Source organism: Macrotis lagotis, chromosome 3 (genome assembly GCF_037893015.1).
Source record: "Macrotis lagotis isolate mMagLag1 chromosome 3, bilby.v1.9.chrom.fasta, whole genome shotgun sequence".
Classification (NCBI taxonomy): Eukaryota; Metazoa; Chordata; class Mammalia; order Peramelemorphia; family Peramelidae; genus Macrotis; species Macrotis lagotis.
The window spans coordinates 242239297-242262183 of record NC_133660.1 but is presented as its reverse complement, the minus strand read 5'-3'; the positions used below and the strand labels follow the sequence as shown (position 1 = coordinate 242262183).

The 22887-nt window shown below is 38.0% G+C and overlaps 1 protein-coding gene across 10 annotated transcripts in view; it reads right to left on the bottom strand.

Moving 5' to 3' along the window:
- TEAD1 (TEA domain transcription factor 1) overlaps positions 1–22887 on the bottom strand; it is a 288298-nt gene that overhangs the window by 49851 nt on the left and 215560 nt on the right. For 6 of the 10 annotated variants that reach the window (XM_074230327.1, XM_074230332.1, XM_074230333.1 and 3 more), the window contains 4 exons: positions 5775–5786; positions 4844–4978; positions 3335–3381; positions 967–1028 (listed from right to left, as the gene is read on the bottom strand). In XM_074230327.1, coding sequence (XP_074086428.1) covers positions 967–1028; positions 3335–3381; positions 4844–4978; positions 5775–5786 — 256 coding nt within the window. The remainder of the gene's footprint in view (positions 1–966; positions 1029–3334; positions 3382–4843; positions 4979–5774; positions 5787–22887) is intronic. The other 4 variants (XM_074230331.1, XM_074230334.1, XM_074230335.1 and 1 more) reach the window with 1 other exon arrangement.

Below are 22887 nucleotides of genomic sequence, written 5' to 3'. Positions count from 1 at the left end.
AACAGTTAGGATAACTGAACATCAAGGATGGTCTTCCCTCCTATGTTGAATAAAGAGTAATCTGGTATCTTCTAATGAAAGTCAAGGTTCGTCATGACTGAAACAGATGAGAACCCTGTTCATCGCTCCAAAGGGCTCTCAAAAGGCCACCCTTAGGGTCATAGAATCTCTTGTTCTCTCATAGGCACTGGAGCCTTGGGAGTACCTGCAGTACCTCCTGGACCACCAGACCTGTATTCAGCCTGGTTCTCACAGCCATCATTGGTAGAGCCATCACTGTCCAAATGCTACCTACAGGGCAACTGAGCTGTAGTAGGAGGGCACCCCAGAGGAGAAAAAAGGTAGTAATATATACCAAGCAAGATAAACTACTACCATCAGCTTAACCAGAAGTACCCTCAGACCCTGATGGAAGCAGCTCAGGCCACAGAGCCTTTGGAACAGCCCAGTTGCCCCTGACAACTATTATAGAGATGCTGCTTGGTTAACTGCTACTGAATTTGCTAAACCAAACAAAGAAAAGTTCTTGCCACAAGTTGTTGGCAGCATCAAAGGGTTCAACATCAGAAACTGGAATCATTTTATCAAGGGAAATGACATTAAAAAGAAGCATTAATATCTATTTTGGTACCTTCCCATCTGCCTTGCTGCTGAAACATCCCGTACGTTTTATCTCTGCATTAGAACAGAGTTCCCTGAGAGAAGGGACTGTCTCACCTCCCTAGTTATCCTCAGAGCTCAGCACTGTGTTGAACCTAAAAAGCTCCTCATCAAGGCTTCATTCAGTTATTCAGTCTTCAACACTGGGGGTGGGGGGTGGGGGAGAAGTGCACCCACTAATTATGCCTAATTAAGAGAGCTGTATGAGGCTACAAAGAAGGTGATAGTCTTTTATGTCATCTGGAGAACAATGGGGCTTTACAAACTCTCTGCAGTGCTTCAGGAGGCTACCCAAAGGACACTTACCTGGAATGGGGGCGGTAACTGTGGGCTGGATGGGATAGGCCTGCTGCACGAAAGGTTTGACACTAGAAAAAGGGACAGAGAAAGACATATAAAAACCACATGGGACAGAAAAAAAAAAGAGGTGACTCAAGAACTGAAGCTAGAATCACTATGAAGGATCCCTTTCTCTGCTAGAATGCATACAAAACTCTAGAAGTATGTTGGCCGGTTCTGAGATAGAAGGATGCTGGGGAACAACTTGCCTTCCTAAACTGTGTTTGGAGAAAAAAGGGGAGGTTCTTCAAAGGGGAGAACAAGGCAAACAGGAGTAGCAAGTGATAATGAAGGAACCTTCAGGATGTTAAAACACTTCTTGCATTTGGGTGCAATTTTGACTCTTGTCACTACTTGAATGAAACTGGGCAAGACACTCATCTCTCTGTTGCTCAGTTTCCTCCACTGAGAGAGAAGATTCAAGGATCCCCTTCAGCTCTCAATTTATTATCCTAAGATCCCTTTTAGGGGATGGCATTTATGATGTTCACCATTCACAGATGCAAACTCTCAAAAGGTCTTCCTAACTTCTAATATAGCCAAATACATTTGTTTTATGCTCTGAAAAGATGGATGGGTATTTTTCCTTACAGCACTATGAGAGATATATACTAAATGACCCCCATAAGCATCTATTATTTTTCTTTTGGTCAAGGTAATGGGGTTAATTGACATGCACAAGATCACACAGTTAGGCAATTACTAAATGACTGAGGTTGGATTTGAACTCAGGTTCTCCTGATTCCAGGTGCTCTATCTACTGTACCACCCAGCTGCCCCACCCACTGTACCACCCAGCTGCCCCAAGCATCTCATTATAAAGGTTAAAAGGAAATAACCCTAATTATTTTGAAAGGGAACTCAATATAAAGGAAAAATCCTAGACTCAAGTGTGGGACCAAAGTTTAAGGCTGGCTTTACATTCTTAGGACTTTTCTTGGAGGGGTGCCTAGGTGGTACAGTACATAGAGCACTGGCCCTGGAATCAGGAGTACCTGAGTTCATCCAACCTGAGACATTTAATAATTTCCTAGCTGTGTGGCCTTGGGCAAGTCACTTAACCCCATTGACTTGCAAAAACCTAAAAAAAAAAAAAGAGTAACAATCCTTGGAGCAAAGGTTTCCAACCTATACCATGTACCCCTTCCCTTGGCATTCAGTAGACCATGACCCCTATCCTATTTAAAATTGAAAGAGTAACTGTCTTTATAATCACTGTTAGGAGCCAGCTATACAAATCAATTTAATCAGAATTTTTAACTTCATTGATGGAAAATTAACCCCCCCCAAATCAAAAATTTCTCTATATTCTTTTGACAAGCTTCTCTAGGTTAAAGTGAAGGTAAAATCACAGCTTCTTGAGGCAGTTCATTCTCCTTTGAATAGCTCTAGTTCAAGACTTTTAAGGGAGAAATTAATTAATCATGCTAAAAAAAACTGCATTCATGAACAGCTCACTATCTGGAAATGTGATTATTTCACTATGATTAAGGGAACAGAGTGCCCAAATTTATAAAATTCTCAATTATAGACTATTTGGGAGAGTTTGGATTTATTTATGGAGTTTTTTTTTTGGTGGAATCCAGACCCAGAACTTTTATTAACACAGGGAAATCTTCTAAAGATACAATCAACAACTTTCTAGCAATTTGAAATCCTGAGAAGTGCCTCTGAGGCACTGAGATATTATGTGACTTAACTACATTCACATAGCCAATGAGGAAGAGCCCAACACAGCTGTCCCTGTCTCCAAGAGCCCAATTTTTTGTCCACTCTTCCATACTGTCACTCTGAAAATATTTTTCTAGCTCTTGAGGCCATACTGTCCTTTAAATTTCCAAGACAGTATCATGAAGCAAAAAGCACTAACCAATTTATAAATACCAAGAATCCAAATCATTTGTCATTGTATAAAAATGGAAATTTTTCAAAGGGACTCTAAGATTTTTGTGATTATTTCTCCTCTCATCTTATTATGTCACCAGTAAGCCATTTTGTTCATAGACAAATGAAGCCAGAGTGAATGACACTTATCAGGAATCCCAAAATTGTACATTTGGAATGAATGTGGCTTCACTATGGTGAATGCTTGGCCCTCAACATTGAAATGAATATAGCCCCAACCTCACCAGACCTTAAGAATTTCTGCCTCAAAAATCAGGAAGCCATTTCTCAATACTGAATCAATTTGAATTCTCTATGTTCTACAGGACTAGTCTTCTGGAGAGTTTCCCTGTTGTTTGGCAGCACATTCTTCAGACTGCATACAATAAGAGTTGTTTATTGGTATTTTTTCTTTGTTTTTTTAATAAGACCCTACACATTTTAAACTTACTCTTGTGAAGATCCCGGCTGGCCTGTCTGTATCATTCCTGGCCAGAACTGTAAAAGTTAAGATATTTAATAATTAAAAATGAATTCTGAAAAATATTATATACAAATTACAATGCTAAAATTTTTATACATCAGTGATTCCTGACATTGCTATAGATGGTCTCCTTGAGTTGTTGTTCTCCTTCATCCCAATTCATCCAGTGATCAGTGGTCTAGGGATGACCCTCTAGGCACTTAAATAATCCATAAACAAACACACAGGCCTTCACCGAGTCATTCTTGAACTCACATTAGTTTTTGAGGACCCAGGGTCACCTTTCATACCTTCCTAAGGCAGGCAAGCAGGACTTCCAAAGATTAAGAACCTAAGGTTTCATGCTAAGGAAGTCTTTGGGAAACAAAATCTAAATTTGGTGTTATGATGCTAGTTTGCCTCTACAACGCTTTCATATTAGCCAGGACACTACCCACTTCCACCCTCTCTACCCCCCCAGATAAATCTAGCCTTTTATGTTCAACTTTTGTCTCCCTCTACAAATCTGGGCCCTCATTTCCTATCCAAAATTCCCTCCCACGATCCCCTTCTATGAATCATTTCTTTAAAAGGGCAAGAATCATGCATCATAAACTTTCATATGGCTCACAGCATCTAGTGTAATTCTGCATACAAAGCAGAGGCTCGGTTAATGCTAATGTTGATACAGATTTCCGTCTTCCCTTCCAGGATGGAATCTAAGATTCTTGAAGACAGGCCGTTTCATTTTGGTCTTGGCATTCCAAGTGGCTAGCACAGTCGACCCACAGTACGGACTTAATCAGTGTTTACTGATTATCCACCTACCTTGATTCTCACATACTCCTTAGTCCCTTGAAAGTTGAATGTGAATTAAATTACCTCAAAAGAATATAAGGACCTTGAAGACAGGAACATTCTTTTTTTCTGTGAATATGTACAATGTCCAGTATATTTCCTTCCACGTAATGATCACAATCAATATTTCCTGAACTGAACTAATTCCCTCCTTTCATAGCTCAAGGCAACTAGACACCATGAGCACCCACAGAAGGTTGGTCAAGAAAAACATCCTAACAGTATGACAGAGTGAGCCTGAAGACAGAGCTAAAAGAAATTCCAGGAGACACCTGATTTTCTGCCTCCTTCCATGCTTTCCCACTACTTAGTATTAACTGCTCTTTAAGTCACATAGAAAGATGGAGCAGGATTCTGTTTGCTCATTTCCATGGATAAAGAAGGGAAAGGATCCAGCTAAGAGACAATTCTAAGCTTCTATCAGTGGGTGAACTTCTCTAGGTGGGTTCCAACTTAAGGCTCTCCACAATGGGTCTTATTAGATAGCAGGACCACCAGAACGAACTTTTCCTTTCTATTACATGGGACACAACTATAGAAAAGAGTTAGGACTATCCTATTTGACAAATGATCTTTCCTCCTGCTTGCTGCTTGTCACCTCTGGACCAAGTCGTTTATTGAAATGAGCTAATGGCTTACCCCTGGTGCACCAGGAAACGTGGGGCGTGGGATTCCCGGCAGTCCCAGCTTGTTGTGAATGGCCGTTGCTGAGACTATCTGGGCCGATGACATGGCTGCCATGTGCTGCAGAGCTTTATCCTTCGCTGTCTGATCCTTTAATGTGACAGTTACACACTGTCTTAATACAAGGCAACAATCTAATGATCAGCTTAAAACAGCTGTAGCTATTAGCACTTAAACTAAAATGTAGAAGCAACCAAAAAATGCCCAAAACAAAGCAACCATGCATAGATAAATACAGCCAGAAGGCTCAACTCTACTTAACCTACCTGGAGAACAAAGGTTTTTCAAATACCAAACTGTACAAATACTTTAGTATTTATATTTTTCCCCTGAAAATTCTTGTTTTTTCATATATATATTTAAAATGAAGATGAACAGTATGTTTTTCCATTCCCAGGGTGAAATTTCAGTTAATGATCCACTCAAGAAGAGGGGGAGGAGGGAGGCCATCTATTTCCAGCATACTGGCCAAGAGAATTAAGGTTTGGAGATAGGGTTGGGGTAGGTGAGTCAACTCCTGGGAAGGAGAGGAGAGGCTGGTATTATAGGTATCTTCACATACTTCTCACAAACACAAGAGCTCCCGAATTCAGCTGGAATGCTGTAACACTGGTTAAAAGGACTAGTGGTGAAGGAAGGCCAGAAGCAGTACTGCGTGGTCACTTGAACGAGCAAACGGGCAGCCATGCTCAGGGGCAGGGGCGGCATGCTCTCGTAGACACATGAAACGTGTTTCCTTTAAAAGCTGAAAGCACGTGTAGTAATGCTAACTTTTAAATGCTTCCTTTAGAAAACAGCAGAGGCTGAAGATATAGTTGAAGCTAGCCAAAAATTCTGCCAAGCAACAGCTCAAGTATATAATACTTGATTTAATGAAAATACTTACCATGCTTGTTACCTGGATACAATAACAAACAGTTTGTTAAAATGATCGTGGTACAACAGCAGGGTTTGTTTTTCTTCAATTTACAAAAGTATATGTACATCTCTGTATAATGCACGTGAATACATATGCAAACATACAGATATTTGAGTATAAAATACATGTAAAATTAAGCTTCCCCATGTATCAGGACAATTTAGATATTCACCCAGAGACTGATCTAAAATGGTTGACCCCAGCCTCTTCCCCAAAAGAAAACAAAGGCTCTAGTTGATTTTGTAGTTTGTTCTTCCCCAAATACAGATAATAGAGTCTATCAGAAGCCCAAATTGGAAAGTGATCAAATTCCTCACGGCAGCATCTCCCACTATCAAAGGGAAGGTAATTTATACTTGGTTGCCCATAGGCAGATGCAGAACGGGATCACTTCTTCTGGGTGAATGGGCTATTAACAGTTAACAGAATGTCTGCACAAGCACCAGGCAGGAAAAGAAACTTGCAGGTAAAATACATGTGCCTGCGGCACCTGAATCTGGGTGCCATCCACCCAGAGAAACTCAGCAATGAGAGACAGATTCATTCCTTTCCACACATCAAAGTAGCAATCACATGATGACAGGGGAAACAAAAACAGTTTATGGCCATGTACAAAGCTGTCACTCCTAATTAAAGGGACGACAGTAAGCTGTAGCTTCAGGTCAAGGAACCCAAGTACAAGCTGAGACAGACGTCACTGAAATGTTTACAGAATCAACCCAAGCTGTGGAACAACCACAGATGAACACCCTGAATGCTGTGTCACAACTGCGGTGATACACTGAGTAGTCTGAGGAAGATGAAATAAAAAAACTACCAGACAATCATCAGGGTAGCATCTGAAACCCAGAAAATCTAGCAATACCATGCTGGTTTCTTATCACCTGTAACAAGATCTGTCCCATATAACTGGAGTTTGATTCCAGAAGCACTGCAATATATTTTTTTAAACCATTTTTAGATAAAAATCTTTCTAACACACATCCATTCCTGCCTTCCTACAAAAAGAATACCAAACACAATTTCCCCCTTTTTGATGTCCGAACATCATTATGATGTACTGTGCAAAACGAATACTGTATAGAAATGAATGTCCTTAGAGGTTACTATTGATTCATGGCTGAATAAACCCAGCGATCTAACTCAATGTCTTACTGAAGATTTTTGAAGACCCTTCCCTCCCTGGAAGCTGTCTTTTTTCAATGTTTCAACTTTTAGTAGCCCACATCACTTTGTCCTTCCCACTCTTCTTGTTACTGTATTGTCTCCAATCTAGCATCTAGTACTATGCCTTAACTTTTAGTTTTTAATCCAGACCCTTGATACAAATCAACAACTCTTCTGTTAAGTGACTGGCTCAATCTAGAATGTGTCATTGGATCTGAACTTGGAATCAATTCAAGTTCCATCTCTGACACTTTCTAGCTATGGAACTTGGGACAGGTCACTTAACCCTATTGGTCACAGGTTCCTCATTTGCAAAATGGGAATAATAAGAGTATCTATCTCAAGTTGTAGCTGTGAGAATCAAATAAGATTGTAGATACATTAATATATGTGTGTATAAACAGATATGGAGAGAAAGAAAGTACTTTGTATACATTAAAAAGCTTTATGAATCACTAGGGTTAGAATAAAATAATTTTATTATTATGACAAAATGCATCTCAATTTATAGTTAGTGGAGAGGTTTACCAGGTGGCTCAGTAAATAGAGAAGTGAATCTGGTATCAAGAAGACCTGAGTTCAAGACCAGCCTCAGACACAAGATATGAAACCCTAGTAAAGTCATTTAATTTCTATTTGCCTTAATCTACTGGAGAAGGAAATGATGAACCATTCCAGTCTCTTTGCCAAGAAAACCCAATGGACAATTTTAGCATGCTATGGTGCACTGAGTAACAACTGAACAAGAAAAACAAAGGGCTTATTATTTATTAAGTATTCATTGAATTGTTAGCCTTGCTTGTTGACTAAATGACAGATCTTTGCTACACAGAGATTGCTGAAGTCATTCCCCCAATTGATAAATGGTCAAAGGATATGAAGTCAGATTACAAATGAAGAAATTAAAGCTATATATAATCATTTGCAAAAATGCTCCAGATCATTACTGATTAGAGAAATGCAAATTAGGACAACTATGAGGTACTACCTCAAACCTATCACATTGACCAAGATGACAAAAAGAAAAAATGATCATCACTGGAGAAGTTATGTATGGGAGGATTGGGAGATGAATGCATTGTTGGTGGAGTTGTGAACTCATGCCAACCATTCTGAAAAGATTTTTTTTTTATTTTTGCAGGGCAATGGGGTTAAGTAACTTACCCAAGGTCACATAGCTAGGCAATTATTAAGTGTCTGAGACCAGATTTGAAATCAGGTACTCCTGACACCAGGATCGGTACTCTGTCCACTGTGCCACCTAGCTGATGCCATCCAACCATTCTGGAGAACAATATGGAATTATGCCCAAAGAGCAAAAAAACTTTAATCACAATACCAGATCTATATCTAGAAGAAATCATAAATATTCCACATGTTCAAAAATATTTGTAGCAGTTCTTTTTGTAGTACCAAAGAACTGGAAACAGAGAGCATGCCCATCAATTGGGGAATGGATGAATAAGTTATGGCGTATGAATGCTATGGAGTATTATTATTCTATAAGAAATTGTGAATGGTTAGACTTTACAGAAGCATAGAAAGAATTACATGAACCGATGCTGAGCGAAGGGAATAGAACCAAGACAACATTGTACATATTAACAATACAACACTGTGAGCTGATCAGCTATGATGGATGTAGCCTCTCTCAGCAGTTCAAATATCTAGGACAACGCTATCCATATCCAGATGAAAAAACCCCCACAGCATCTGAATAAACACAAAGTTCACCTTTTAAAAATTTCTCAGTGTCTTTCCTTCCTATCCCATGATTTTCTTTCTTTTCTTATAGTTCTAACTTCTGATATACAAAATGACTACTATGTAAACATGGATAACACAAATGTATATATCTATATCTATATATCTCTATATATATGCACAATGTTCACAAGATGGTTCACTGCTGAAGGGAGTGGGGGTGGAAAGGGAGAGTGGAAGAAAACTGTTAACTTATAAATGTTCGAGTGGATGAATGCTGAAAAACTTTCATAACTTGTAATTGGAAAAATGAAATAAAATATCAATTAAAAAGTACAGATTGTTAAAACTATAAACTTCCTGCTTTTTTCCAACTGTAAACTCTTCATAACAGCTAAATCATAGACCCAAACAACTGATCACTCAAAAGGAGAGAAATATTCACTTAAGTTGTTCTTGTTAATTTGGGGTTCCTTTAATGGATCTCTGATCTCATCAAAGGAGGAAGGAGAGTAGAAAGCCTTAGCTATTCATTCCATAACCATCCACCCTCTCATTCAGTGACTAGTCACTTTCTCACAGTGAACCCTCTGCTGGGGATCCAGGTCCTGGGGTGTTTTCTCTAGTTCTCTTGACATTACTTGGATAGCAGTGAAGCATTGTAGGCTTGCTTGTTCCTGAACTGCCTATTGCTTGGCTAGCCCATCTTCTTTTTTGATCAGACATTTCTTTGATGACATCTTTTCCATTCCTTCTCTGGAGTGATTCTTGAATCCAGCATAAATAAAAGCACAGATTCCACAGGGTAGGGATCCACCAGCACAAACACTGGAAGCTACTGTAGCCCTAGGAGCTCTGGGAAGCAGGACAGACATCCCTTTCTTGTTAAGTTGTCGATCTTGAATAGAGCATCTCCAAAGAACACAAGGATTTGGCTCCATTCTGGAGGAGGCCACGGCATTTCACTTGGTTGGAATCCTGATGACTAGACAATCCCTGGTGCCTAAGGGCTTTAGAATCTGACTCCTTGCCAGTGAGAAAAGGAATCCCAAATTAAGAGCAGTTCTCATTTCCCAGACTGGTTTTATTACAAATGCAGCACATTGTTCATTTTTTTCATTCATTCAACAAATACTTGGTGCATATGCTATGGAAGGAATATGTGTAAAGGTAAACTAGCTAGAAAGGACATTTTGGGGGACTGCTGAATGAATTTTTAGTTTTAGATTTCGGCAAGCCTTTTTTCCCTCTTTCATACCGTATCAACCTTTGCAAATTTTTGATACAATATACTTTCAAAATAAAAATAAATTCATAATCGCCTCTTAACACTTCTCATTCAACCCTGCTCCACCTTACACACTTTGGACTTAACAAAGACATTCAGTCAGTATATCAAAAGAAGTTTGGAGTGATCAAAAAATCATGACAGGCAGAAGGCTTTCAGTTCTAGTTCACCTATTCACTAACTGTGTCACCTAAGGCAAATCAACCTTGTTCTCTGAACTTTTTTCATCTGGAAAACGAGCAAGTTGGACTAGGTGATATCTTAGGTCCTTCCAAGTTCTGGTCCCATAAATATTGTCCCCTTCTTTTAAGCAAATCCACATTAAGCTATTGCTAATTATTCTTTTATACATGTCTGTGTGTGTGTATATATATATATATATATATATATATATATATATATCTGTATCTTTACATATACGTATATATCTATTTGTGTAGATATATATGTATATACATATCATCTAACTTAATAAATTATAAACTACTAGAGGGTGGGCATTCTTCCAGTTTTGTCTTTGTAGCCTCAATGTCTGGAGGCACTTAAAAATGTTTAATGATTGATCATTTGCTATTGGAAGAGCATCAGGATTTCTCTTCATTCTAATATATCTCTTTTCTTTTTTGCAAATAGTAGAAATGTAGAAAGAAAGTTAATCTCCTGGGAAAAGATTCTTTTTGGATCATGTTGAAGCTGATCTTAAAAGGCCAGATGATTTATACAAGTTATTCCCAACCTTTTGTGAAGTGGAATGTATTTTATTACTACTTATTTAATTTTGCAAAATCTCCTTGCTCCTCTATAGCACAGATTTATTTTGAAAATTAGAATAAACATGTCTACTGTGGAAATAATCTTTGCATGACTTCAAATGCATAAAGGGTATCATATTTCTTGGCTTCTCAATCAATGGGGAAGGCATTTAAGGGAGAGAGAATTAGGAACTCAAAATAAAAATAAATTTTAAAAAATTGGAGTAAATTTAATTGTTTTGAGATTTTAATAGAACATCATTGAAAAAGAAAACAAATACCATCTAGGGATACTGCAGGAACAGAACTGGAATAGGGAAAAAGGGTAAGTAAGGGGAAAGGATGCTGGGGGTTAACCTCCCCACACTTGACTAAGGCTGAGACAATAACAGAGGAGCCCAAGAACTGTCATTTTAATAGTACTTTCTTGCTTACAAAGTACTTTAGTCACAACCACCCTAGGAGGTTACTTTAATAATGAAGTAATAACTGGGCTGGAGGGTTAATAACATTAAACAGGGAAAGGATGATTTTGATAATGTATGAAACATCTCATGAACTTTATAAAGTCCAGAGATGGGTGTAAAGATAGTAGAGGTACAAGTCTAGCACAGAATAGAGAAAGTGAGAGTATCTGCACAGAATTAAAGATACTAAAGGTATGGGCCCCAGTCTGCTTTCTCAACAAAAGGGAGCAGATCCAAATGGCCTGGAAGAACTCATCCAGCTCTAGAATTGCTTCACTCAATAAGCAATGATAGAGATCTGGGGGTAAATGGCATGCTTTGTAGCTCTGAAAGAATCACAAACCTGTGTTCTCTAGCTCTAGAGTTGCTGATTTCAAAAGGGGGGGGATGGGGTGGCTGGGTGGCACAGTGGATAGAGCACTGGCCCTCAAGTCAGGAGTACCTGAGTTCAGGTCCAGCCTCAGACACTTGGTGATTGCCTGGCTGTGTGACCTTGGGCAAGCCACTTGGCCCCATATGCCTTGCAAAAACTTTTAAAAGGGGGGGGGGGCAATTTTTCACTGTTAAAAACTTGGATAAGCCCATTCTAAATGGTTGACTGAAAGTTCCTCAGTCCACACAGCTTCAGAGATTAGAGCCAAAGAAAAGCCCTAAGTTTTCTGGGGAAAAGTCAACCAAATGCCAATCTGAGGTGATGGCCTGGAAAACCTGCACTAATTACAGAGAATGTAACTGTTGGGCACACTGGGCAGGCATAAGGAGGAGCAGCAACCTAACCCCCTAACCTGGGTGTTGGAGTAGGGGCAGGGGTGGAAAGTTCTAGAGAACATTTTGAGGTTCAGGAAACCCATCAAGATGACAGCCCCAAAGACTGAATTTTCAGAAGCGCAAGTCGGGGAAAGGGAGCATTAATTGGTCCATCAGTATACTTTGTCTTCTACACAATCTTTGAAACACAGCTACTTTCTTTTTTTTATTATTATTTTCAATTTTTTTAGGTTTTTTTGCAAGGCAAATGGGGTTAAGTGACTTGCCCAAGGCCACACAGCTAGGTAATTATTAAGTGTCTTGAGACCAGATTTGAACCCAGGTACTCCTGACTCCAAGGCCAGTGCTTTATCCACTACGCCACCTAGCTGCCCTGAAACTCAGCTACTTTCAATGAATATTCTGATCAAATCCCTGGGAGCCAGGCTCAACTGTAATAACCCATGAACTCCTCAGATAGAGCTTTGCAAAATATATTTGTTACAAAGTAAATTTGACATTGAAATTTTAAAAAGTAGAGTTCAGCTGTGGTTATAATGTGGTATTCCAACGGCTGTCCCCATTTTGTATTTCAAATTTCTGGAGAATTTATTTGTAAAAATTTCAGCATAAAATGGTGGGTGGGGGGGGTGGAGTCTGAATTACTTCCTAACATTTCAAGAACATATGGAAAGCACAATGTGTTTTTTTTTTTTAACAAAAGGCTTTTAATGAACCATATATTGGATGTTACAATTTTTTCTCCTCTCTCCATATACCAATTTATTTGGGGACGGGGGAAGAGGGGAGATGGGGGATTGCTGGGGACAATCCAAGAAGATACTAAAAAAGGAAATTTAATGAATGGTTGCACATATGTATGAACAATTTAATTAAATGAAAAGGAGAAGTCTAATTACTCCAAATACTCTTCAAAACTGGGCTAGTACTATAAAATGATTTTTTAAAAAGATCTTCACCAAAGCATCATGGAAAAATTCAGGATAGCAGCAGTCCATAAACCCAACAGCTGTCAGTACTAGAGATTTACTTTCTCAAAATAAGAGACTTTCCCTAGCAATGGAAACATCTCACATGGATTAGGAAAGCAAGAATTTGCTTGTAAAAAAAAGGTTTAAATAAAAGCAGAAAAATGAGTACAAAAATGCTGCCTTAATAAATAATTTTGCAGATACAGTTTCTAGTTATATACTGCATAGTGATTTATATAAACTTGGTAATTATTAACTGTAGCCCAAAAAAGGATAAAGAGACTACAAAATATATCATTATTCCTAACAAAAGATGGAGAGAACTTGAATGTTTTTCCCCTAGCCATGATCTCTAATTTGCTTATTATTAGAGAAGAGGGGGAATAAATACAAAAGCTAGTTATTTCAGTCTAGCACGGCTGGCCAAGGAAAGAATGCCCATTCAGGACTCTGCTGACTGGGTGTCTAATGAGCAGCAATTAATTCATCTGATTGTATTTCAAAATGCCCAAAGATTCCATTCACATCAAAGAAAAATGTTCAAGGCTTTTTATCATTGTTCATTTTAAAAGGTACAGAACTATATTTAGCCTTCTGTAATTGTCAACAATGTTTTTTTAAATATCATTGTGGGACTGATTATAAAAGATTGTCGAACTGAGGACATGAGCGCTGTAGGCATGTTGTTGAACTGCTTTCCTGTAATGAGCCTGGGATCTCAGAGTCAAATTAATATGAACAATAGATGTTCAAGAAAAACTTCCATTTACCCATTGCCTATCCAGGGAATGTATCTTCCTGCAGGTGGATATTTTTTACCTGAGTGTTAAAATTTAGTGACCTGCAGTACATGGTTTGAGTTTGGCTCTCCAAACATCTTGCCTTCACCTTCTCTATCTCTTCAAAAAGTCTGAGACTTGGGGTGGCTAGGTGGTGCAATGGATAGAGCACTGGCTCTGGAGTCAGGAGTAGGTTCAAATCTTAATAGATACTTAATAATTACCTAGCCGTGTGGCCTTGGGCAAGCCACTTAACCCCACTGCCTTGAAAAAAAAAAATCTGAGACTTGCAAGGGGTTTCTGGAAGCTTCAGCAACTGTTAGGAAAGGCCAGTCCAGCTTCCACTCGAATGTATTAGTTAAGTGTTCGTTGATTCATGAAGCATCCTAGATAACCCCCTTTAGGAAAGTCCTTGGAATTAGGATCTTCTGTCTCATATGGGAATCCTGCTCCCTACATTTTCTCCCTATAGGTCTTAGTTCTCTCTTTGAGAGTCAAAGAGGATCCCTCTTCAAGTAGTGACCATAATCTGATCCCTTCCTAACTTTTCCTACTTAATATATCTTATTCTCTTCCACAGATTTAGTATTCTAGCAGTACTGGTCAACTTGCTGTCCTTGCAACACAATAAAGCCCCCATTTCTGTGCTTCAAACCAGCTGTCACACACACACACACACACACACACACACACACACACACACACACACACAGAGAAATCTAAAGGACCTTCTCCTGCAGTTTGGTTAAACATGGTACCCAAACATTGAGCAAGGTTCACTATGGGGATCTTTCAGTCTATATTTTGTCCCACAGTCTGATACTGCACAATCCCACCTCTGGTACCAACTATATTCATGGTATGACACCACAGCTGGACCTATAGTATCCCTCTATCCTTAATTGCAAAATCCTAATCTCTGTAATTTATGCCAAATCAGTTTGAGTAACATCAGTAGTTATAAGCTAGGGGACTTAAACTTACAACAGCAAACAAGTATGTTGTGGACATGATTACAAAATCATAATCCTTCCTTCAATGTCATAAGTTAAACAAACTAAATTAAGCAAAACCATAATCTCACAAATCCCTTAAGAAAATAAGCCTCTGGGGCAGATAGATGGTACAGTGGGGGTAAACAAGGTGGTATGGTGCCACCTGCACCAGTCCTGAAGTCAGGAGGACCTGAGTTCAAATCTAACCTCAGACTCTTTTTAAAAATTTTCTTTAAGATTTTACTTATGTTGAGTTTTACATCCCCCCCATGTTCATTTCCATCCATCCCCCCAGAAGGCACTAGTCTTTACATTGTTTCCATGGTATACACTGATCTAAATTGAATGTGATTACAGAGAAATCATATCCTTAAGAAAAATAAGGTATAAGAGATAGCAGAATTATAGAAGATAACAGGATGTTTTTTTTTCTAAATTAAAGGTAATAGTCTATGGTCTTTGTTCCAATTCCACAATTATTTCTCTGGATACAGATGGTATTCTCCATTGCAGATATCCAAAAATTTGTCCCTGATAGTTGCACTGATGGAATGATGACCTCAGACTCTTAATAATTGCTTAGCTGTGTGACCTTGGGAAGTCTCTTAAGCCCATTACCTTAAATAAATCAAATCAAAAAGGAAAAGAAAACTCTACAGATAAATTGAACATCACGGTGGTACACCAGATCAGGAGTCAGGAAAGCTCATCCTCCTGAATTCAAATCTGACCTTAGACACTTAATAACTTGGGGGGGGGGGGGGGGGGCGCTTTGGCCAAGTCACTTAACCCTGTTTGCTTCACTTTCCTCAAATGCAAAATAAGCTAGAGAAGGAAATTGCAAACCACTCCACTATCTCTGGCAAGAAAACCTGAAATGAGATCACAAAGAGTCAGGCGTGATTGAAACAACTGAACAAGCAAATAGGTAAACTAAGTTAGGTTACAGATTAAAATTCATAGAGGGCTCACCATATACTAATTTAAGAAGAGAGATTTATATCAAATCAGTAACTAAGAAAATTCAATAAACATCATAAAACATAAAAAGTTAATCTATCGGTAATGACAATCAATATTAAATAACACACATCTATACATATACATGATACACATAAATACATATATGTACATATGAAGAAAAAGTCAGAGACAGAGACAAAGAAAGACAGTGGGTGAATAATTAATCCACAGATTATTGCCTCTAAGAGAAGAATCTTGGAAGGCTAGGATGATTGTTTTGCTTTTTCTCTGTATCTCTTGCATTTAACACAGTGTGCAACACAGTGTTTAATAAATGATTGCGAATGTGACAACTCTTCAAATGTTTACAAACAGTTATCTGTCCCCCTGGGACTTTCTTCTTCAGATGAAACAATTCCATTCTTTCAACCAGACCTCATTAAGGCATGATTTCCAGTCCCTTCCCCATCCTGTTTGCCTCCTTCTGGATGAGCTCCAACTTGTCAATATTACATTCCTCTCATTTTTTTCTCATATCCCAGAACTCATGATGGCACCTCAAAAACAACAGGTGCCTAACCAATGCTTGTTGAACTGAATCAATAATATGGCAAGTGAAATGCCAATGTACAATTTAGGTCCTCAAAAGACTTGGACTCCATTTATACTTTACAAACATATAAATTGAGGTGACCTAAGAACAAACAATAAAGAAGGATCACTGGCAACTCAGTTTTCTTCTTGAGGATGAGAAAAGTAGATTTTGTTTAATTTTTAAAAATTAGATCTACTCAGTTGTGTAGAGAAAGACTTTTTGATTGAAATGCTGGTCCTACTGCAGTGTGGGTCTAGTGATGTATTGCCATATGCCTCCTTTCATCTCAAAGGACAATGCTGACATTCAATAAATCCAATTACCGCACCATTAAATTTTAGAAAATTTCTGTGTCGTACAAATGACAAGGAGGTACGTGTGATATCAAATAATATCATAGGATGTCTTGCACTGATTCCTGGACACCACTGACCTAGTGAACAGCTTTTTTTCAAATTGTTTTGGGATTCTTCTGTCTTTTATTTTATCTTCTTTTTGTGTGTTGTCTTCCCCATTGGATTTTAAGCTCTTTGTGTTGTCTTCCCTCATTGGACTGTAAGCTTTGTGTGTGTGTGTATATATCACCAGTTTTAGCAGCCCACCAAGCACACAGTAGGGATCTAATAAATGTTTATTGACTATCTTCCATCTCACAATAGTCTAGCTAGAGCTTCTGAAAAGGACTCACATATTGAAGGGATGTAGCTAAATCAGTTATGTGGAAGGATCCAGTCATTCCTTGATGGGCCTTTTGGAGTGAGTAAGCCTAAGTGGCCTGGATTTTAGCAATGCTCAAGTTGAAACTTGCCTGACTCCCAAAGTGAATGAATTAAATGATCTAAACTGTAAGCTCTTCTCTGGGCAGAAATGCAATGAAAGGCCTGTTCAGAAATCAATTCACAAAGGCCAGCGTGTGAGACTAAATGAAGAAGCTGGCCTGGGGTGAGAACGAGAACATCCAGCTCATAAATTAGTCACCGACAAGTGGACATGGTCAGCGGGGCCCAGGCCTGAAGCCAGGCATTCTCTTTTCTAGATGATGTAATGCCAACAAGTCCAGTCTTTTTTTCAATGCTGGACTTACTAGCTGTGTGATCCTAAGCAAGTTACTTCACCCTGTCCGCATCTGTAAAATAAAGTGGAGAAAAAAATGGCAAACCATTCCAGCATCTTTGCCAAGAAAACCCCAAATACACAAGGAATCAGATACGAATGAATGAATAACAACAAAATATGCCAGGACCATTCAAAGTACTTTGCAAATATTATTATCTTTAATACAATAATGCTATTATGAACTCCACTTTACAGTTGAAGAGACTGAGGCAGATTAACTTGCCCAGAGTTACACAGTTAGTTAGAGTTTGAGGCCAGAAATGAGCTCTATCTTCCTGATTCCAGGGCACCATGATCTATACAATTTATCACCTAAATATTAAATATTTTAAAAATATTTAAGAGGTCAAAAAAATCTAAGGCCTTTACTCTTCCTTCCAAGGACTTAAAATTTACTCTGTATATATATTTTAATGTCTGATTTGTGTATATATCATTATTATTTTGTTATGTCTGAGAGAATACAGGCTCTCTGAGGGCAGGCACTGGTATCTGAACACACCACAGGTATTTAATAGTTGAATTGGAATTAGCATAAAGTAGATCAAGATTAGAATCTGGACTTTTTGAATTTTCTAGCTAATAATTTTCTTGAGCCTCTCAAGAAGACACTGACTTATTAAATTGAGAATAAGGAAGCAAGGAAGATGGGAACAGTTTTGAATACTAAAAATAGGTGGTGATTTCTCAGGCTACATTTCTGATTGGTTTTCATTCAGGCTATATTACTGTTAGGATCAGGTATGTGGGGTTTCTTTATCAGAAAGATGCTTTTCCCCAAGGCTTTTGAAGCATTATTTGATATTAATTTAAAATGCATCATTCATGCATGGACTTGGGACCCTTCTCTGAATTATCTCTAAAGTTTTCTGCTGCAAAACAACTTTTCTGCTTTTTAATGTTTGCATAAAATACCTAAAAAAATGATTATTAAATACTCAAAAGAATGTATATAAAATATCCCCCAAAAAGTTATCCAAATGAAATAATATTTGTAAAGTCCTAGGAACAGTATATTAACATAGTAGGAATTTAAAAATCTTTGTTCCCTTTGCTTTCCATTTTGGCCACCAGCACTGGCCCCTTCCACATCCATTCCCAACCAGAACAACCCTACAATTCTTTGCAATTGTTTTGGTGTCTTTGCTGTTTGAGACTGGGGTAGAAGGGAAATATCTTTAGTATTTGGTCTATCCACCCCACTTTCAGAACGCTAAGGAATTTAATGTGTGTAACAGAGGCTATGTAATCCTTTACATAGGAAAAGAGCACAACTTCAAGGGATGGATGACCTCATAATATTGTAACACCGGGGTTAGAATCACAGGGTTATATGGATAACAAATTTAAAGTTGTGAAGAACTTTAGACATTTCCTTATCTATCTCCCTCATTTTACAGAGAGGGACATACTAAGAGACGTCAATAAGCTTGCCTATGGTCACAAAGGAAGTAAGTGCCAGACCCTGGGTACTGAACCCAGATCTTCTGAGACCAGACTCAATGGGCTTTTCCATTGTGAATCCTGCCATATCCGTTGGGTTTAAATCCAGTCTCTGGAATTTATTAGCTGTGTCATAGGGGATGTTTAACGAAGGGAGCCTCTTTTCTTGTCAGTAAAACAAAAAAATGAGAATGTCTGTAGTATCTACCTCAGAGGGTTGTTATGAGGGTCAATTGGATAATATACTTAAAGTACTCTATAAACCTTAAATTTAAATAGCAGTTGGATAGCTAAAATAATAATAAAAATAGTTCAATTAATTAATAGTCCTTTAAGTTTATTAGCGAACATTCAGGATGAATATGACTTGATCCTTTGGTTGAGAATGTCCTCTTTAGCATGAGATGGAGTCTAAAGATCTGTAATACTGTGATAGAATTCCTACATTCTCTTCCAGTCCTTTCTTAATACCATTCTTCATCACTGACAGTAAAGCAGATAGGACTGCAAGTTATTTCACAGAATCTCAGATTTGCAAGAAAATTTATAGGGAAAGTACAAACCACACCTGAACTAGGAATTCTTTCCACCCCCCAGTAACCATCCAACCTCTCCCTGAACACCTCCAAAGACAGGGAACTCATCTCTCTAAGACAGCTCACCTGGCTTCCCCCCCCTAAATCATCAGGAAGTTTTCTCTAATTCTAAGTTGCAATCAGTCTCCCTCTAATTTCCATCCCTGGGTCCCATTTTGACCCTCAAGAGTGAACAAAATCTAATCCTTCTTCCATATGACAGCCCTTCAAATATTTGAAGACCTGGCTCACATCCTCACTAAATCTTCTCTCCTTGATATAAACAATTCCAGGTTCTGGAAACAATCCTTAACATTTTTCTTCAACGAACCCTTTTATCATCTTGGTGATCCTTCTCTGGGTCTACTTAAAATTGTCAATTATCTTCCTAAAACACGGAACTCAAAACTGTCCTGCTCCAGATGTAGTCTGACCAAGGCAGAGCCAAGCAGGACTATCATTTCCCCTCATTCTGTACATATTAAACTTCTATTAATGCAGTTGAAAACAATTAACTCTTTTGGCTGACACATCAATCACTTTTGACTCATACTGAACTTGCAGTTTATGAAAAAACCCTGGGCAGTCATCACATGAATAACACCTTCTCCATTCTGTACTTGTGAATAATTTTTTTTGAACTCAGGTTTAGAATATATTGAACCCTATTCACTTTCATCTCATTAGATTCATTCATTGTTCCAGCCAACTTATTACTTTGAAGATCCCTCTTTTTTCACCCATTAGAGAGCCCTCTCTCCTTCTCTTCTGTCTCTTATCTTCAGGTTATAGTAAATATGAAAAAAATTAAGCAGATCTAGACTCAGGATAGAACCTCCACTGAAGACCTGGGACAGGAGAAGTGACAGGACCTGGTTCAAAACAATTCCATCTCAGACACTAGTTGTGTCACAGGAGAACTTAGTCCTACAGAAAGGGAAGTAGGACTAAATGTGCTCTGACAGTTTCTTGCTCTGTGATCTTGTGGCTTCTCCAGGCTCACCAGTTTATCACTATTCTCTAATTTTAAAACTTACTTTTCCAAATCACACAAATGACTCCTCTGCTAGTGGTTTTGGAAAGTCCAGTTAATTGTTTGGTTGAATCTGTAGGCCACAAGACAACTTTTACCACACCCTTCTGACTCTTAGAGACTGGAAAGTATGTCAGCACAAAACAAAACACAGTTGGTAAGGATGCCCAGGTGTGGACAAACCACTCTTTCAAAACAGCAGAAAGTGAACTAAAAGACAATGAGTGGTATTAAAGAATTATGAACCTTTCAGTTGTCCACACACAAAGAATCTCTATGACTTCTAAGCATGCTGAAAAGCAAAGAACTTTCATAACAAACTTCAAAGTTTCATAAACTGAACATGTCTTTGTTAATTCCTGACAACACTCATCACTCAATGATGAGCACTCTATTGTGGAGTCTGGATTCCTTTATCTCTATAAGATTGCTACATTTTAACCTCATTTCTATAGTGGAAAATTATTTCCATTTTGGAGTTTTCGGTAGGGCTTATGAAAATCTGCTGTGAGCTGATTTAGTCAAGTGGAGTATAGGACTGAGGGACTAAAGTCATGGATTTGATGAAGATCTAATTCCTAATGACAGAGGACAGGGGAGAAACTAGCTATAAATTCTTGTCCTTAGACATGAAAGAAACTGCATGGAAAAGTGTGACTAGAGGATGAAACTCATTTCTACCACTGGAGGAACCAATTTGAGAGCAACTCTAAAGATAGAGGATTAAGCAATATCAAAGACAACACATCTGAATCTATGGTGAAATGATAGAATTATATGGCAGCTATGTTTTGATCCTATGGAGTTTATAATGCATTCATATTATATATTATCACAATCACCATTGGGTGCTGTCTTGAGCCAACAATAACTTCTCTCCTTTTAAAACCAGTTGTGGATAAAGTATTTACATTTTTACCTTCATTTTATCCACTTCCTAAAAACTAGTATGTTTTAATGTAAAATGAATTTAGTGCTAATTATTCTTCTCATCTATCTCATATGGTTCCACAACGTAAAGTAATAGTTCTCAAAGTCTAAAGACACCTGGGAGTCCCAAGATCTTTCAGGAGTCTTGTGAAATAAAAAAACTATTTTCATAATAATACCATGATGATATTTAACTATCATAATACTTCTTCCTTTTTTCAACTACAGATCTGTATAAGGCCAGATCTTCTTCATATACTTCAACCAAAAACACTGTAGCAGATTGAATACAGAAGCAAGTACAAAAATGCAGTTGTCTTCTATTAAGACAAAGAAACTTACAAAAATGCTACTCTTCTCAACAAATTCCTTTACAAAATAGCTATTTCTAATTAAAAATAGAGTATTTATCATAATATGCAATTAGTTTATTTTAGAGAAAATGAATTAAATAATTTAATATTTTATTAGTTGTAATTTCTAATACTATAAATATCAATGAATATTACCCAAATAAACAAAAGTCCTCTAGAATTCTCAATAATTTTAGAAGTATAAAGGGGTCCTGATACCAAAACAAACTACTTAAAAGTACTATATAGATGTGACACTGTTTTGCTGCTGATGTTGTTTTGTTGTTCCCAGAACTGAAAGAGGTCATGAGGAGAGTGGTGACAGTGGTAGTTGTAGCAGTAATCAACATAGTACTAGGTTCATTTAGAGGGCAAATTGTAGTGATTTAGGTTTAAAATTCATTTAGATTCATAAAATTGATGCACTGAAGTCAACAAGTTAAGGCAATGAGTCAGTGGGCATTACTTAGACTATCCCACAGGTTACTAAATTTCACAGCCTGCAAGACATCTCTCCTCACCTGTTAAATTCCTAACCACTTCTCCAACTCCACTTGAAATGGACCCTCCTTCCTGAAGTTCACAATGAACATGCTAACCAAAAATGACCTTGAGCTTTCTTTGAGTTTTTAGATGATTTTTTATGTTTTATATGCATGCCATCTTAGACTGAATGAACTTTCAAAGTAGGTTCACCACTTAGCAGGAACTAACTTTTGTTGAGTTTTCCAACACCAAATAAAAGAGCTTAATTAACATGGACTCATCAAAAACAAATTCATCTGATTCCCAGTTAGCTAACTTATTCTTAGCCTTCCCAAATCAAGTTCCAATTCTCCCCAACCCATCCCTCCACCCTCTTCAAACCAAAGTTTTAGAAACCTGTGAATATGCTATCTGAAAACAAGGAGGATAGGGGCAATGCTAGTGAGGGTGAAGGGGTAGTTTTATTTATTTACTTTTGAGAGAATTCACAAAGGACATCTTTAGAACTAAATCCCAATGACGATGGACCTTTATCCCATGCTTCCCACCTCCCCTCCCTTTTCCCTAACTAAAAAAGGTTTAAAAAGAAGAACAAGGCAGAAATATAGCTCTCAAATGGGAGAGGCCTGCTTAGATTTTAGCTTTGCTCTACAGAGAGTGAGCATCAAATAGAAAGAAAGTGCAGAAGAAGCATT